This window comes from Exophiala aquamarina, assembly GCF_000709125.1.
Source record: "Exophiala aquamarina CBS 119918 chromosome Unknown aczIA-supercont1.4, whole genome shotgun sequence".
Taxonomy (NCBI): domain Eukaryota; kingdom Fungi; phylum Ascomycota; class Eurotiomycetes; order Chaetothyriales; family Herpotrichiellaceae; genus Exophiala; species Exophiala aquamarina.
Window position 1 is genome coordinate 481218 of NW_013550584.1, and position 16608 is coordinate 497825.

The 16608-nt window shown below is 49.7% G+C and overlaps 7 protein-coding genes across 7 annotated transcripts; 3 read left to right on the forward strand and 4 right to left on the reverse strand.

Annotated features, from left to right (window-relative positions):
• Positions 1 to 1547: 1547 nt before the first annotated feature.
• A1O9_05291 (uncharacterized protein) lies at positions 1548 to 2291 on the reverse strand (the record flags this gene model as incomplete). Its single annotated transcript, XM_013404510.1, has 3 exons — positions 1548 to 1880; positions 1938 to 2185; positions 2264 to 2291. 3 exons carry the CDS (start codon positions 2289 to 2291, stop codon positions 1548 to 1550), a joined length of 609 nt encoding a protein of 202 aa, XP_013259964.1.
• An 88-nt stretch (positions 2292 to 2379) lies between these two features.
• On the reverse strand, positions 2380 to 2889 carry A1O9_05292 (uncharacterized protein; the record flags this gene model as incomplete). The annotated part of the gene is made up of 1 exon (XM_013404511.1): positions 2380 to 2889. The coding sequence occupies one exon, from the start codon at positions 2887 to 2889 to the stop codon at positions 2380 to 2382; it is 510 nt and encodes a 169-aa protein (XP_013259965.1).
• A 1763-nt stretch (positions 2890 to 4652) lies between these two features.
• Positions 4653 to 5252, forward strand: A1O9_05293 (uncharacterized protein; the record flags this gene model as incomplete). Its single annotated transcript, XM_013404512.1, has 2 exons — positions 4653 to 4757; positions 4806 to 5252. 2 exons carry the CDS (start codon positions 4653 to 4655, stop codon positions 5250 to 5252), a joined length of 552 nt encoding a protein of 183 aa, XP_013259966.1.
• Positions 5253 to 6041: 789 nt separating this feature from the next.
• Positions 6042 to 6811, forward strand: A1O9_05294 (uncharacterized protein; the record flags this gene model as incomplete). Its single annotated transcript, XM_013404513.1, has 2 exons — positions 6042 to 6458; positions 6557 to 6811. 2 exons carry the CDS (start codon positions 6042 to 6044, stop codon positions 6809 to 6811), a joined length of 672 nt encoding a protein of 223 aa, XP_013259967.1.
• A 1955-nt stretch (positions 6812 to 8766) lies between these two features.
• Positions 8767 to 10104, reverse strand: A1O9_05295 (uncharacterized protein; the record flags this gene model as incomplete). The annotated part of the gene is made up of 1 exon (XM_013404514.1): positions 8767 to 10104. One exon carries the CDS (start codon positions 10102 to 10104, stop codon positions 8767 to 8769), a length of 1338 nt encoding a protein of 445 aa, XP_013259968.1.
• A 1425-nt stretch (positions 10105 to 11529) lies between these two features.
• A1O9_05296 (uncharacterized protein) lies at positions 11530 to 13214 on the forward strand (the record flags this gene model as incomplete). The annotated part of the gene is made up of 2 exons (XM_013404515.1): positions 11530 to 12132; positions 12195 to 13214. 2 exons carry the CDS (start codon positions 11530 to 11532, stop codon positions 13212 to 13214), a joined length of 1623 nt encoding a protein of 540 aa, XP_013259969.1.
• Positions 13215 to 13693: 479 nt separating this feature from the next.
• A1O9_05297 (uncharacterized protein) lies at positions 13694 to 15944 on the reverse strand (the record flags this gene model as incomplete). The annotated part of the gene is made up of 7 exons (XM_013404516.1): positions 13694 to 14088; positions 14140 to 14322; positions 14374 to 14732; positions 14793 to 14920; positions 15046 to 15076; positions 15128 to 15468; positions 15525 to 15944. 7 exons carry the CDS (start codon positions 15942 to 15944, stop codon positions 13694 to 13696), a joined length of 1857 nt encoding a protein of 618 aa, XP_013259970.1.
• Positions 15945 to 16608: the final 664 nt, after the last annotated feature.

The following is a 16608-nucleotide window of genomic DNA, read 5'->3' on the forward strand; positions in this document are numbered from 1 at the left end:
AGGCTCCACGTGCAGAAGTCAATAGCAACACGGTGACGGCAACATGCAGCGTGCACGTCTTCGGGGCCAAGGGAGTGATCGTGCTTGAATGCTTGGTTTGGCATTCAACCTTGGTGACTGCAATTGGGCACTGCTGGTCACCGAAATCAAGCAAGCAAGCAGAGAGCTCATCACGCCTATTGCCCTATGAATTTCCACAACGTAATTGTCCACAACGCAGATCCTCTTGAATAAGTGCTCGAACACGGTTGAGCAGCAATTGACCAGGCCTCGTCAGTGCCACATGCCATCTTGCCATTTTGCTTGAAGTGGTGGGTTGGAGAGCCATGCAATTTGCATGCAGCCCCCATCGCCCTTGCGATCGGGTTCTTTGTGGAATAGCAGCCGCCCATGAGGTGGCAGCTGTACAGCGTACGACTACAAGTAGGCATTTCCCTACTCACAATCTTTATGTCTGTTCTATATCTGTGTACTTGTCAGGCCCTTCCCGGGCCTCCTCTACTTACTTGTGGCAATGTTCACTCGTCTGTGTACGTCTATTCTAGTCTAATAGACGTGACCCGCGGGACTTGATCCACGGTCCCCATCTAGTCCTTCGTTCTGTATATGTAGACGTTTATCGCTGAGTCACCTGTATAGTTAGCTGTCCCTAGCAATAGTCGCTCATTTAGGATGCACTACATAAAGTATCGACATAACTATAGTAGTAGATAATATATCTTAAAGATCTATTTAAAGTTATAGGTAGTATCATAAGCCTATAGCACTTAGATACGAGCCTTGGGGCCCCACACTTAAGGTTTGCCCAGCAAGCTTATGAGAGGCATCTATTACAGACTAGTAGTGCGAGCCCACGACAGCCTAGGGCTTACTCCACGGACCAAAACACAGATGTTGTTAGTAAAGGAGATAAACATATTTAAAGCTATATTCTGTACTGTGTATAACAAGGAGTGTTCCATAATATACTAGGTAATTATCGTAATATTGTATTAATAATATATCTCTTGTTAACTCCGCCTCTTTAATATGAATTCTTCATACTATAAACCATAGCTAGGTAGGAGAACGAAGTACCCGAGTTAGCTCTTTATTGTAGGTATATGAAAGGGGCCACTTCCTTTCCACGTACCGAAACTGCAACATTAGGTCAGGGCGGCTTGTGGGTTGTAAAGGGCGATTTTTGGAGCTTCAGCACGTCGTTTACGAGAGGATCACCGCGTTATTGAGCTCCACCCCGCACTCAGAGACAGTTTGTCTGTTGCTCTGAGAGTTGTCAGCGGACACCACGTGGAGATGGGAGCTCGTTGTACGCCTTTGAGCCATGGCAGTGGCAGAATATCCAACCTGAATGAGAAGTCCCAGGAGGTCCGCATCTTGTAGGCCAGGGGCCAATGAGAAGACCTTCTTCTCAGCCGATATAAAGCTGACAATATTACTCGACTTCCGATAGCCAGATATTTGTACTACCAGCCTCTCGCTTATCAACGATCCTAGATTAAGGGTCTCACTTTTCACTATGGTCGATGAGGCTCATCGTCATTTACCTAGACACTCTCTCTTACGTCTCGAGATACCCACAGTGGGGTGACAAGGTATAGGCAACTTGAGACGACCATGCAAACACCTGTAAATACCTGCATGGGCACGTAGTTCGTGTCCCCCGCATTCTCGAGGAGTCTTCCACCAATGGGACCTCCCCCTAGGACTGCAAAAGCAAAGGCTGTGATGATCAGGGAGTCGAAAAATCCGAAGCCAGTATCAGCCACAATACCCAAAGCGTAGCACCCAAAAAAGGCTTCAGCGTCCAGTATCGGTGCAAGATAGAAGGCCATCCGCGCCGAGAGTCCATATTGATAGCCGTATATCGAAACATAGGTCTAGATTCGGTTCAGCATGTAAATGGGGAGGAAACAAAGGGTAGAAGATTGTCTTACATAGTGGATGTAGATGCCCAAGTTCATAATGAAACTTGCCAGAGTGAAGAGCAAAGTCCGTTTATCGGTCAAGTAGGTCTTGATTTTGATGGATTCGCGTGGCATTTCGCGTGGGAACGGTGGTTGAATCAGGATCACTGCAGCCACCATCAAGGCTAGCTGCATGAAGCCAATGATGCGTAGGGTCCAACCCAACGAGACGCCACTGTAGTTGACCAGCTGGTTCACGAGAACTGCCCAGATAACACCTAGACAGAAAAAAAGAGAATATGGGATTAGTCAAAGGTCGTTGAGATATCACATGGAGAAGCACATCGTATACGTACCACCGACGTTCTGGCCCGAAATGACCATACCGATTACAAATTTTCTCGCCTTCAGGAAACACTGAGACTGGACGGCCAAAGCCGGGGTGAAGGCAAATCACGTAGACGTCTGGAAGCTAGGCTGGCTTGTCCTCCCCCAATGCCATACGGGCAACTGCCTCGCCAGCCGACCAGCACTGGCCCATACCATACCCATTAAACTCCACAGCGGCCCATTCGCCATTGTCTACATCTCTCCCACTCAATCTGGCAGGCACGGGGGCCACGATCGGAGCCTGATCTGCCGTCATGCTCAGGATTCCGCACCAAGTCCATTGGAGTTTCATCGAGGGGATGGTCACCCCAGTCTCCGGATCGGTCCAGCCTTTCGCAAAAATTTGCTGAGGGAGCAAGGTTTTCAAGTTATTCGGCGCATCGATACTGACAGAGGTATCGTTGGAAGTGATGTAGTCATCCAGCTTCTGGGTGTCGCCTCCGTAGAAGAGATTGCCGGCCTCGGCATTCTGTTGCATCCAGCAGAGACCTTGCTCGACCAGGTTGGTCTCCGGATTCCAGCTGATGGGTACGTGCCAGAGCCACGACACGGCACGATTGCCGAATTGCGGACCTGGTCGGTCGCACGACATGGTCAATCTGCAAGGGAAGACGGCGCCTCGGAACTTGGGGAGAAGATGGCCGACGAAACGGACGGTACAATGAAAGACCTTGGCGGCGCGTACCACGCTTCGAGGGGTCGTCAACACGTACGGATACGCAGAATGAGGACCGTCAGAAGATACGGCAACCGACTTCACGCGAGTGTTCGTCGCAATGGAGAGCCTTTCCGGATATTGAGCGAGGAGACGTTGGTATAGCCCTGTGATAACGGCCAGAAAACTCGAGACTGCGTGGTGAATGCGCCAACAATGTCTTTGAGCCCATGATCCTGTTGGAAGACGGCGTTAGCATTCAGAAAGAAAGCTACTTGAAACCAGGAGGTGTGGAGATTTCATACTTTCTTGGCTTGCTCCTTGCTGACCTTGCCATATGTTCCTCGAAACTCGGGAACGTCTTCCGGGTACATTTGTACTGACTCGGAGAATTTGGCCATACTGTCCTCGTCGGCGAAAGCGATGACTGTCTGAACCTCGCGAATCTGGAATTCACCATAGAGGTTCTCTGCCTTTAAGAAAACCGCCGCAGTGAATCATACCACGTCGAGAGAGGGGTTAGAGGAAGTCGCGATCTGTTCTACAGCACATGGTGCTCCGTAGCCGCACGGCTGTGGTGGTTTTTGGACCAATGCGCCGCTCTGCTGCCGTCACACAATCGAGAAGTTTCCTCCAAGCATTTCAAATGTAGAGCAGATAGTGAACGATATCCTCATCGAATTTGAGAAGCAACAGACTCCCGATATTTCCTGGAAAGAGCTCTTGACCAAATGCTGAGATCTGAGCGACATGTCGAGATGCTGCGATCAGGGAAGGCTTCTTCAGCAATCGTTGAAACTCCCGGATTTCATTCTCAGACTGGATTTGTTACTACCAGAAGTTGATCGATTTCCTATCGGTGGGTTGGCAGTTGAGGACGTGAAAGAACACGTCTCCGACGTTCGGCTGTTGCTCGCCCAAGTTCGGCTGCGCTCGTTTAACATGCAGCTCTGCACTTGAATCTCCCGCGGTGTCCAGGGACACCCTCTCCTCTTTCGCGCAATAGAAGACCTTCAGGGTCTGACTTACCCGATGCATAGCAGTCCACGATCCACCACCGCTCGTCGACGGACAAATGCGGCCTGCCCGCTTCGGCACGGTGTCGACCGGGAAGACATTGAATGCAGAAGGGCTCGGGAAAGATCAGGACTAGCTATCTCAAAGGGTCGTGATGGAACAGTCTGTCAGGCAATAGGTCCGGAAGCCCTTGAGGATCGCTCAAAAAGACTAGAATCTTTAGTTTTAATTTACTTAATGCTAAAACTAATCTTTTTGTTATAGATAGAATAAATATTCTGATAGATTGGAATGTTCTTAACGAGATTCTTAAAAAGAAAGTGTCAAGGATAGATTTAATAACGCTACGTTGAGAAGAATCTATATGAAGTTTCGGACTATCTAGTAAGCTAATGTACGCTATTTTCTAGTTAAAGCTTGAGCAAATTACTGTGGCTAAAATCTCTGGTGGCGTCTTCTCGGCGCACCCCGAAAAAGATCTCTACGCTGTGTGTTCTAGCGTTACACCTACGTCACCACAACACAAGATCAAGGTAGATTCTGCCTACAAATGCTGGCTTGTTTCCTTCTTTGAACTACTCTCACTACTCATGCACACTCTGATCCAGAACACCGAGACTGGTTGTACCTTTTAGACCCTTCAAAAGAAACCAGCAATTCCCTAGTCTCAAACCAACCTCATTATGTCTACCAACGACAACACCTCTTCCCTCAAGTCAGTTGTTGATACTGCTACAGGTTATGTGCAGTCTGGCATTGCCTCCTTGACTGGCAGCGCTGGTGATCAGGTACAGCGACATCCGTCCCCTCAACATTTCCCACTAACACCATGTAAGGCTAAAGCAGACGAATACAAGAACGCGGGCGCTGCTGAGTCTGACTTCTCTCACACCGCAGCAAAAGCTGGTCCTTTCACCATCAGCTCCTCCGGTGCACCTGCAAAAGACAACCCGGACCGCAGCCAGGGTCAATGGGATCAGACCATGGGCAGTGCCAAGGAGACTGTCGGTGGTCTTCTAGGCAACGAGAATCTCAAACACCAGGGCCGCGAGCAGAACCTCCAAGGTCAAGGTCAAGAAGCGAAGGGTCAATTATCTGATCTTAGTCAAGGAATTAGTGATCGTGTCCAGGGATCTCTTGGTGGCGCCGTTGCTGGCCTAACCGGTGATCGTGAATCTCAAGCCAAACATGCCCAGCAGCATGACGAAGGGAAGACCAGACAACGTGGAGTTGAATTGGATCTGGACGAACAGGCCAAGGCACAGGAGAGATCGAGCGCCTGAGCTTAGAGATGGTTATGGTCATGATTCACGGCGCCTCCCACAGCCTCAGAGCATTGTTTGATTAGCATACTTCATGATACCCCTCAATTGAATCTTTCATATCCAGCCAGGTGACCTTGATCTTCCCCGCCAGATATTAATTTGTTAAGTAGTTACTATCGACTCCGCAGATACTTATTTGGTATTATGATATCTCATGAGAGTGCAGTTCATTCCGCAAGTCAGTAACCACGACGCACAACACATAAACAAGTCAGGCCAGCAGACAGAAGCTGCCAAAGCAATACATCGAGCACTTTCAGTTTCGCCGCCCACACAATTTTCTGCACCTGGTGATCACCATCCCTACTCGTCCAACGTGAGAGCATACCAAGCATACGAGCCAAAAGGTACCTCCTTGTCAGATAATTACTACTCAACAGCCGAGGATAACAGGTCCGCTGGGAGGAGTCCACTTCTCCGCACCTCCGAACCGCATCCCTTCCCCGTACCGAGGGAACGTGATAGAAACACATACATAGGCATGTTAGATGCCAAAGCACCAGATATCGCGAAAGGGAAGGGGTTTCAACTTCTCTTCTATCAAGTCTTATCAAGATTTGATATGTGAAGGCTTTCGACGTTGCTAGTACGCCTTTTGAATCTTGATACGGATACTGGGTAGCCATCAAAACCCACAATCTTTCGCGGCGCTACTTCCATTCATTCCTAGAGCTCAAGGAGGAAAAATTCCAATTCCACCAATTAAGTCTTAGATTCGTCATAAAACGCAGCCTAAAAATAACCAGTATGGGATCCAAGCCGCAACGAGTCGAGACTCCCGTGGCAGGCCTGCCAGCGATAAAGCGCCACATCGCAACACACGACGCGGCGGGGACATCAGTCTACGTAGCCTCTCCACCGCCGCAGCAATACATCCGGATCCCTGGGACGGGCGGAGTCGCGCGGTCGTGGTCTGTGGGATCCGTGCCGGCGAAGCTCGAGGGCGATGCAGACATGAAAGCGTACCTGGCCGAGGACGGCGCCACGAGCTGGACGCACCCGGCGATCGTGACGCCCAACGGTGTGAATGCGTTGGTCGTGGATCTGGAGCCTGGGGGTGTCAGCGACATGCACCGGACGGTGTCGATTGATTTCTCCATTTGTGTCATTGGTGAAATCTTGCATGAGCTGGATGGTGGAGAGACGGTGTTGCTGAAGCCTGGTGTAAGTTCTCTTGTGTTTTCGATCTTTTTGAGCATATTGGTTGTTCTTCATTTCCAGGTTCTAGACACTGCTTCCATGTTGTGACTACCCTTACCTAGCTCCTGATTGAGTCTCATAGTCATATGGCGATTGCTTTGACCACTGCTGACAGTGCGCGATGTGCACAGGATCACATCGTTCAGCGAGGTACGAACCACAAGTGGCGCAATGCTTCCAAGACAGAACCTGCCCGCTTCATTGGTGTGACTTTGTCCTGCGAACCCTTCGACATCGCGGGAAAACAACTGCAGGAGAAGTTCGCCGGAGATACCTTTGCCGACGCCGCAAAGGGAAAATCGGCAAGTAATTTGTAAAGACCCAAAAGCTCTTGTAGAAGTCTCCTTGCTTGCTGCCCTTGACCCGAGCCTCACATAAAGTTCTTGCCTCGTCTGTGGGATACCGTTGCACGGCTGGAGATATAGCAAGAGTAATAATTCATGTCACGATTGACCCGGCGCCGTGGATCAGCTTGAACTGTCTTCCCCTTGTACGCTCAAGCTTTCTCGCTTTGGGCCTCAAGATACCATCATATGAAAAACTCCGTTTCACCGTGTTAAGACTGTTTGTTACCTTGAACAAGATCAGTCCTCAAGATGCAAGTAGTGTGTTATCTGCCATTGCACATCGAGGCGGTGTCCCTTTTTCCTCGGTTTCTTGCTTCGTGGTTGAGATTTCGCAGAGCTTGTGCTATCTACACCGCTGGGAAGCCTCATGGACTAAGAAAACGAGAAACTGCAGCTTCATAGGATGAAGTAGTCGCATTGGTCTTTCATACCCGCCCCACGAATCTTTAGGATTTCCTGCGCACGCACCTCTGCGGCTTCAAGTTCAGATGCGCTCATTGTAACTGTGGACACGTTGATCAAACATTGGATAGCCCGACTACTTACCCGACCATTGCAATCTTGATGGAAGCGTAGGCCACTCTTAAAGCACCCGCGGGCTTCTCTGCGCAGCTGTTGCCTCAATGCGATTTGTGTCGTGTGAGTCTGGAATGAGCCCTTCACTTGAATTACCTTCCCCAGCAGGATCTGGGCGTTCACCAAATATTCGTTTGTCAGGATTAGATCTTTTTTGGTCGAGTGCCTGAAGGGACATGGGGTTTAAGCTAGCGATGGCCTCATCCAGTTGAAATTGGCATTTCAATGCTGAAGCAAGTTCGAAAGTTGGTTCTTCCACGCCTTCCACTTCCATTCCAAAAGGTCGCCGTCGGCCCTTTACTACGCCCCGTAGCTAAGGGGTAGCCTCGGAGAGTTTGTGTGATCTGTTGAGGAGGATGCCAATGCGATGGGCTTTGCAGAGCATGGTTGGAGCTCTGGTTGCGACTGACGCTATTCACGGAACCAGCATCCAGAAAGCTCATGGCATCTCCGCAAGCATGGATCCAGGCCAATATGCCCTCCTGGAGGAATTTTGGTTGGAGTTCACCAGTCCAGAGGGCGAGTGATTACGACTGACGCTGTCACGGATAGCCTACGAATTGTTTCATTTGAATATCGAATCGTAAAGAGGCAGGAATTTCACGAGACATGAACAAGTCATGGCTCTCGCCTTATACGAACAAGGGTGACGGAACCTTCGGTTCAGAGGAAGAGCTCGAGGAAGAATATGCTCCACATGAGATCGTGGTAGAACTAGGGTCCCCAGCATTCGAAGAATACTTGGGGGATGAGGAAGCCGAGTTCGATGGGGACACGTCCGGGTCAGATGCTGAGGACTTGGGCAGACTCGAAGACAACATGAGGGGCGATGGCAAACACGAACATGGTCTGGATAGACCTATGTGGTGGATCTGTAGCTGAGATAAAATCATCCCCACTAGAATTTTCCTTTCGGGTTGCACCAAAGGTCTTCTTTGGAAGGTGGCATATTATCAATCTACTTGGGAAGTGGCCATCATCCAAAGTTGAGAAACTCAAGGCACTTCTTAAAACCATCAGAGTTCCAAGATTATGTCCAGGGCTATCATGCCTCTGACTGAATCAACATATACAAGAAAAGGGGTAACCGTTATTAGGCCCCAAGATGCCTAATTTTGTGCATAGCTTACGCTATTAACAAGCACTTTGCAAGCCTTGGTATCGCTTGCATTATTCACTCACCCGCACTCACAACCACCTGTCTTCCTTTTCGAAGCCTCGGCAATTGGATAGGTACAAGAAGGGCGGCCATGATGACTGATGCTACGATAGCACACAAAAAGGTAGTTCGAAGTGATGTAGCATAGGAATCAATGACTAAAATACTCTTAGTATGGTCATAAAATGGATTATTGCGCATCCTCACCTTGTCCTTGAGTTTTGGGCTCGAGGGTCTTTATGCTCTCCACGGATGATCGGACTGCACGGATAACTGAATCAGAGTTTGGGCCTGAGACATTCTTTCTCAAGCTTGTCGTAAGGCAATTTTGGAACACCAAGCTGGATATTGCAACTCCCAGCACAGTCCCTAAGTTCCTCCACAGCCCGATGGTTGTCGTCACCACTGCTTGGTCAGCCTGATCAGAGACTGCAAGCGCACTCATCATGGTGTTGGGAAATACAAATCCTTGACCGAGCGGTACGCCTGTGATCAGTATCAAGATGACTAGTTCGGAGGTGTTTTTGTTGATGCAAGCCACTGCGATGGACCCAATAATGTAGACGATAGCGCCAAAGACCAATGTTGGTTTTAACCGCCTGGTGTAGGTTATGATATACCCAGTGGAGATACCTGCGAACGACCCAAGAAGACTGGGGATTGCCAGGCGAAAGCCAGAGCTTGCGGCGCTTGTGAGCAGAACCGCTTGGAAAAAGAGCGGAATGTTGAACAGAACGGTGTTAGAAGCAATTCCGCCCAACATGTTGGCAAAGACCATGTTGGCGATCGGGGGCTTACTGAGTAGCCGAAAAGGCATCAAAGGATGCCTAACCTTGGACTCAATGGTCGCGAATATGCATGCAGCAACAACGAAGGCTATAGCACACGATATGACTGGAAGCGATACCCATGGATATATGTTGCCTCCAAGATTCAGTGCAAGTATCAGGGTCGTGACTGTGGTGATGAGAAAGACCGATCCAAGCGAGTCAAAGTTTTTGAGGGCGATCCATGCACCACCTTCGTCTTTGTTGATCAGCATAGGTCCCAAATTCGGAGGTGTGAAGATAAGAGCCATGACGAAGCAGGCAGCAATGAAGGGAACCTGAACTCCGAAGGCCCACCTCCAGCCGAAGGCGTCACACAGCCAGCCACCAAGGGCAGCTCCAGAGGCCGAACCGAGGCCAAAAGAAACATTAATGTGAGACTGGAACACACCTCGATCTTCAATCCGGACAAGATCAGAGACGATTATCAGGCTCATGGACATGGTGCCGCCAGCACCTAGCCCACATGCAGCTCTCGCCGCGATAAAGCTCTCGATGCTGTTAGCAAGAGCGCACCAGAGGGTTGTCAAGCCGAAGATAGCGAAAGAAAGCAAAAAGATTGATTTCCTGCCAATTGTGTCTGAGAGGCGTCCGAACAGGGGCTGGAAAGCGGTGCTTGTGATAAGGAAAACCGTACTCAACCATGACGCCACCTGTGATGCACCGAAATACGACGTTATCACAGGATGACTTGATGCCATGAGAGTCGAATCGAAGCATGCGACAAAATAACCGAGGACAACGACACCAAAGACAAGCCAAAAACGTGGCGGGGATATGCCTATGAACCTAGTGTCTTCACTTGGACTCGAGTCTTCGAGCGCTGCTGGCTCCACATCACGCTTAACAAAAGTGCCATAAGTTGGTGTCTCCGATGTTCGGGCGATTAGCGACTTCGAAATTGTCTGTGGCCGCTCGTCGCTTGATGTGCTGTATGGTTCCGCTGAGGCTATAAATGCCCCAGAGTTGAATGAACCGAATTGGGCGAAGCTGAGTTGGAGCTCATCGACATCCACGTCACTTGAGCGGGAAGAGCCTGACGATGAGTCGCGACGGAAAACGCCATTGGTGGGGAGTGACCTGGGAAAAGAAAACGTTCGCCTCTCATCAAATATTCCCCAGCTTGCTAGGCCGTCCATTGACTGTGCCGTCGTATGACATTGGCCCTCTGCACTCAACCACTGATTGGCCGTAGAGGAAGATGGTTGTGGCATAGGAACAACTATATCAATTGCATATGCGCCCTCGGAATGAACAGCAGAAGCTGACTTTAAGAAGAAAACTCCAGGCTTGTGCACAAATTAGAACTGCCAATTGCTATCATGTATAAGGTTCGATGTGATACCAGAGGCCAAAGTTGTTCCGATAGCCTTAACAGAGGGGACATTGTGTATGGACCCAACATTAGAGAGCCTTTAAATATAGCGTTTATGGAGAACTTTTCACATCAGGTATCGCAAGGATCTTACTAGGAACATCCAATATGTTGATAGAAACCTTCTCTCCGTATAGACAGCAGTCGGCGTGTGTGGTCATTTGGCCGCACAGCCGGCCGTAGCTCTACTCGATGCGCCGTATACCCATTCTTACTGACCCATGGCCGACAGGCCAAGAGAGCTTATGTGAAAGTTGGGCGTTGGGGAGCTCGGATCGACACCACCCCACTCGTGCCCACCTCAGTCCACCGCAATCCAGAGTGCTAGAGATAAGGAAAAATCATCAAGCCAATCATCGTACATCTTTCCGCGCAAATATCATATGTCTCTGGCAAGCAATGACAATCTCATTAGCCGTGGGCGACGGCATCACCAGAATTTACTCGGCAAATGCAGAATTCTGTGGCCGATCCTCAAGGCCGATTCTCGCGCTCTCGCGAGATTTTTGCGGCAAACGAAGGCCAACGGCGAGAGCAGTGGTCCCCAATGGCCCCTGCGTGCCTTTTTCGCACTGCAATTGACGTCGCTCCGCGGTTTTACATGGGGGAAAGACAGCCTGGGACAAACTCGTTGGCCGTCACCAGAGTCTACCACCAATTAACCCCAATTAACCCACTTAGCAGTCGGCCAGAATTGACCATTATGCCGTCTGCCATCGAGATATTTAAATAAGCGATCCGGACAGCCATGATGGCGTCTGTCCATCAGCACTTCTCAACTTCTTCTCAGCAGAGCTTGCCAGCCTCCACATCCAACGAACGGGACGACAATCAAGGCAAGATCGAAAACATGTCGGATACAGAGTTCAACAAGACCAACACCAGCTCGATGTCGGCTGACAAGGACATCAAACTCCTGGAAGATGGAGTGATAACCACTGGCCAGGAGGGAGACAGCCGAAGAGTGTCGGCAAGCATTGCCATTGACCCTGCGGCCGAGAGACGCCTTGTCTGGAAGTTTGACCTCCGTATCCTCCCAACTCTCGCAGTCATGTACCTGTTCAACTCTCTGGACAAGTCGAACCTGGGAAACGCCAAAACAGCCGGCCTCGAGAAGACCTTGGGCCTTGTGGGTAATGACTACAATCTTATCCTATCGATCTTCTTCATCCCCTACGTCCTTACAGCTCCTTTCTTGGGCATTGCAGGCAAGAAATGGGGACCTGCCAACGTCCTACCCATTATGATGTTCAGCTTTGGAACTTGCACCCTTCTCGTGGTCGCTGTTCAAAATTTCGGAGGGCTTCTAGCTTTGCGATGGTTTCTTGGAATGGCTGAAAGTGCTTTTTTCCCAGTGGGTGGCTTTCACAATTCTGCAATTTATGGACAAGAATTCAGATGCTGACCGCGCTTTAGCTTGTGATCTACTATCAAACAACATTTTACCGCCGCGGTGAACTCGCCCGCCGTCTCGCTATTTTCTACGCGGCGTCATCGATCGCATCGGCTTTTGGTGGCCTGCTCTCGTATGGAGTTTTCCAGATCCAGGGAGGCAGCCTCGCCAATTGGCGATACCTCTTTCTCATTGAAGGCAGCTGCACCATCCTATTTTCATTCTTCGCTTTCTGGTATCTCCCCAGAGATGCCGCGAGCGCCAAATTCCTGACTCCAGAGGAGAAGCAACTAGCATTCTACCGGATTCAAGTCGATTCGTCCTCCGTTGTCGGAGAGAAATTCAACTTCCGATCTGCCATGGCCATCTTCAAGCACCCAACGAGCTGGATCATCCTCGGGATTGAGATCTGTCTCGGTGTGCCGTTGCAATCCGTGTCATTGTTTCTGCCTGTTATCGTCAAACGCCTTGGCTATTCCACGGTGAAGACCAACCTATACACTGTAGCACCAAACATCTCCGGCGCTGCTATGCTTCTCATTCTAGCATTCGCCTCCGACTACACCAGACTCCGATTTCCCTTCGTTGCACTCGGCTTCGCTTTCACCTGCATTGGGTTTATCATCTACGCCACAGTCGACATACATTCTCAGCTGAACGTCGCTTACTACGCGTGCTTTATGATGACATGGGGGACTAGTGCACCCAGCGTGATTCTGGATGTATGGTACAACAACAACATTGCGGACGAGAACAAGCGAATGATGCTGACCAGTATCGGCGTCCCGGTCGCCAACCTGATGGGTGTCGTTTCCAGCAACATCTTCCAGAATAAGGATGCACCCAAGTACATGCCAGCTTTGATCACAACTGCAGCTTTTGGAGCCTGTGGGTGCTTTCTCACTCTTCTCCTCGGTGCTTGGATGGTCATTGACAACAAGAGACGGGATGCTAATGATGGAAAGAAAGTCAGAGCCATCGATATTCCTTCGGAGTTGTTGGCTGCCGGTCCCAGCAGTCCTAACTACCGCTGGTGCTATTGAGAAGTTATCAAAGTGCAGAGCGAAACGCGGCGAGAATATGACTTATGACGACTACCTGGACCGGGGAGAACGGAACAGGAGTCTGGTTTCGAAAATGGGGTGATCGTTGTCCTAGACGACGAATGATGACTTGCTTGTTCACTGCTGATTCATGAGTGATTCGAGCACGATGGAGAGGTCCCTTTTGTTTTCCTTATGCTGCGAGATTATTACTATGATACCTTTTATAGCTTCTCTTGTTTTGGCCCGGGGAAGAAAAATTTACTGCACAACTTTGTTGCACAACTTTTCATTGTACAAGTTTCCAAGTGCCTTCCTCAATTGACCTTCGACCGTGATCACAAAGCCTGCGCACCTTTCTTAATCATTCCCCAATCTCGGAGGAAGAGCTGCCAAACTGTTCAACTCAGCTCAAATAACATAGTCCCAAAAATCGGCAAAGGCTAAACGCACAAGTGACACTAGAAAATTCCTGAAGCTTATGCAGCAGCACTTGCCACATCCGCTGACCATTGGCCGTTATCTTCCATCCACCAACCGGCGTCGAAGTCGATCCCGTTCAGGCTCGTCAGATTGTGCGGGAAGAAATCATACGAAACTCCCGACCAGGGTGTTGAGGGTGAAGTGAATATGGACGGCCCGTCACCCATCTCCGAGTTCACATCATCACCAGTCGTTTTTGTCAAATTCTTGGCCATGTGATCGAGTGCCGTCGCTGCAAACTTGGCGGGCCAGAAGCTAGTCCCATACGCCGAGAGCAGCTTCCGATAGTATTTAAATCGGCCGTCCCAGTACCTTACGCGTGTATCATCAGTGGAAAGGCGTTTCAAGCTGGCCATGAAAGTGCCAGCAAGTGCGAGGTTGAATCCTGAGCCTACATGCAGAATTAAGCCAAAGCGGAGAAACGGATATGAACAGAACTTACACGACCACCAGAAAGTACTCAGCCTGTTGATCTGCAGTGTCTCTACCAAGGTGATCATGCTCGAAGTACACTCGACAGCGAGCTCAAATTGGCGATCTAGAGAAAGGTTTCTTCGATATAGCTTTGGAAATATACCCCGTAGCAGCATGATTCTAACAGTGTAGAAGGCGATTTCCAGGCTGCCTGAGAGAAGATTTTAGCGAGTCGAGTCATCTCTCCACCAAGATGCCTTACCTGTCACGTCAGGAAAGAATCGCTGAACGAGGATGTGATCCAGGTATGTGGCGCGCCAGTTTACAAGTTTCTGCTCGATTCGATCAGAAACATCAATGATATGTTCACCGGTAACTGTTCTGAGCTGTACAACGGAACTGAGGGTAAAGAAAATCGAGAGGATCTCGTCCAAGATCACGGTCAATTCAGCCATGGCAACGAAGCAATGAATACCAGTAATAAGCTCCGGCCGCTTCACAGGTTCGCCATCAGGGCCATCGCTACTCGCTGCTGTACCCTCAAAATCAATTGCCGATAGCATGGGTGTTGTTGTGTTACTGTCCCTGATGTATGATGGCCGTCCAAGTGCCATCGCAAACCTAAGAATTTTAGAAACGAAAAGTCGAAAACGATATCATATCGTGTCGGTCCGCGCTCACCATTTGTCTTGCATATACATTGACCACCACAGACGTTTTCTGCGCCTTTTAACAGCTTCCGGAATGCTCCAGGCTGAGCAATCGATATTGAGGCCAAGATCATGACAGATACCAACAATGGTGCCAATCTAGGGAGAACAAATTATCAACATCGGCAACTGATCCAAAGGGAGAATTTCAACGGCGTCTCGGATGATAGTACTGTCATCGCTGACCGGTGAAAGGCACATGAGACAAATCAGGATGAACTCACCACAGCCCACATCCCCGGGGCACTCGTGCTCCTACAGCAGTCAGCTCGTTCCAAGCCAGCTGAGCTCCAAGAGAAGACTCACATTTTGCCTCGTAGTGCTCTTTGAGTGAACAGAATAGCGGCTTCTACAGTCTCAAGGGTCGGAGATCTCGCTTCAAGCAGTAATAAGGCAGAAAACCCTTCAATCAGAACATTATTGTCCAGTCCTTGCAATTCAGGGGAGGTATATTTGGAAATAATGGCGATTGCGTTGGTCAGCAGCCGAGAATTATGCTTCTTTGCTCGGCTTTCATCTAACAGTGGATATGCTGGATGGGACTGTTCGAAAAAGATTGATTGCACCACTGCTGCGTCCGGATCAATAGGCCGAGCATGATTATTGGATGTTTCGGAGAATGCAGATGTCGACGAGGATGCCCGCTCCTTGAGTGAATAATCAGCTATCACTTTCATGAGTTCGGACCTGAGAGGCATATTACCCTGAAGTATGCCTCCCGTGCTGGGTCGTTTCCAATTGCCTGATCTCGCTCAAGGGCAAAGTACACATCGTCCGTCCCACTTAGGCCAATATATTTCCCTTCACCAATGTTGACTCCGCTCCTCGGAGGCTCATCTGCGCGGCCACTTGGTCGCAGCCCCGTGTTCTCCTGTATTGGCCCACTGGATGGTCCTGTAGACTGGGTTGCAGAATTTGCCGTGGGAGTTTCAACTGGCTTTACCTTCCGTTTGCGCGCGGATGGCTCTGAGCTGAATGTACATGGAATGGATCGCCTGCTACATAGAGCACAGTCACCCTCAGCATCTCTGACACAGCATACTCGTCGGCGACGGCAATTGTCGCAGGGTTTTTGCTTTCGGGATCGATACTTCCTCGCTGGTCCAACATCGGCCGACGCCATTATGACGTGTTCCTGCCTATGTTAAGAAGGGGGATCAACATATCTCTGTACTTGCAATTCGACATGGCCATGCGGCCATTACAAGCTTGCTTTTCAAGTGCTCTAACCACATTGTTCTTGACAAAATTCTTGAACATAATCTCGGACTACGATGACTTTGTTTCGCAGTGGTGACAGCATTCTTTTGATTGGAGCAGTTTCGATAAGGGAGATAAGAGACGGCGCTAGACTATTTTCGATTTCGAGGCTTGACACGTCGCGTGATTTGGAGCTACTCCGGGCTGTTTGAAGCCCAAGTGCAAAAGTGTGAGAACCTCAGCCTCGTCGGGCGGCCTTCCCATTGACGTGTTATCCAATCATTCAATGGCATCCTCAAATAATGAGGGTCAGATGACTGTTGGAGTGCAGTTCGACGCATTCTGTGAAAGTTCACTAGGTCCTTGACGATGGAACAAAAGGTTCAAGCTGACGGGTACCCGACTCTGCCCTCCATCGCTCTCTGGTTTTTTGTGACCGTTGTAAGACGAGATAGATTCGCTGTGCGCACCCTGCGGAAGAAGAGCCATGCGGAGCATGCCTCGACAGCGGCGTGGCCTGTGAGTCGACAATTCCACGGAGACAACTGGCCTATGCTGGTCCTGATGACGCCTGCGCACGATACAAG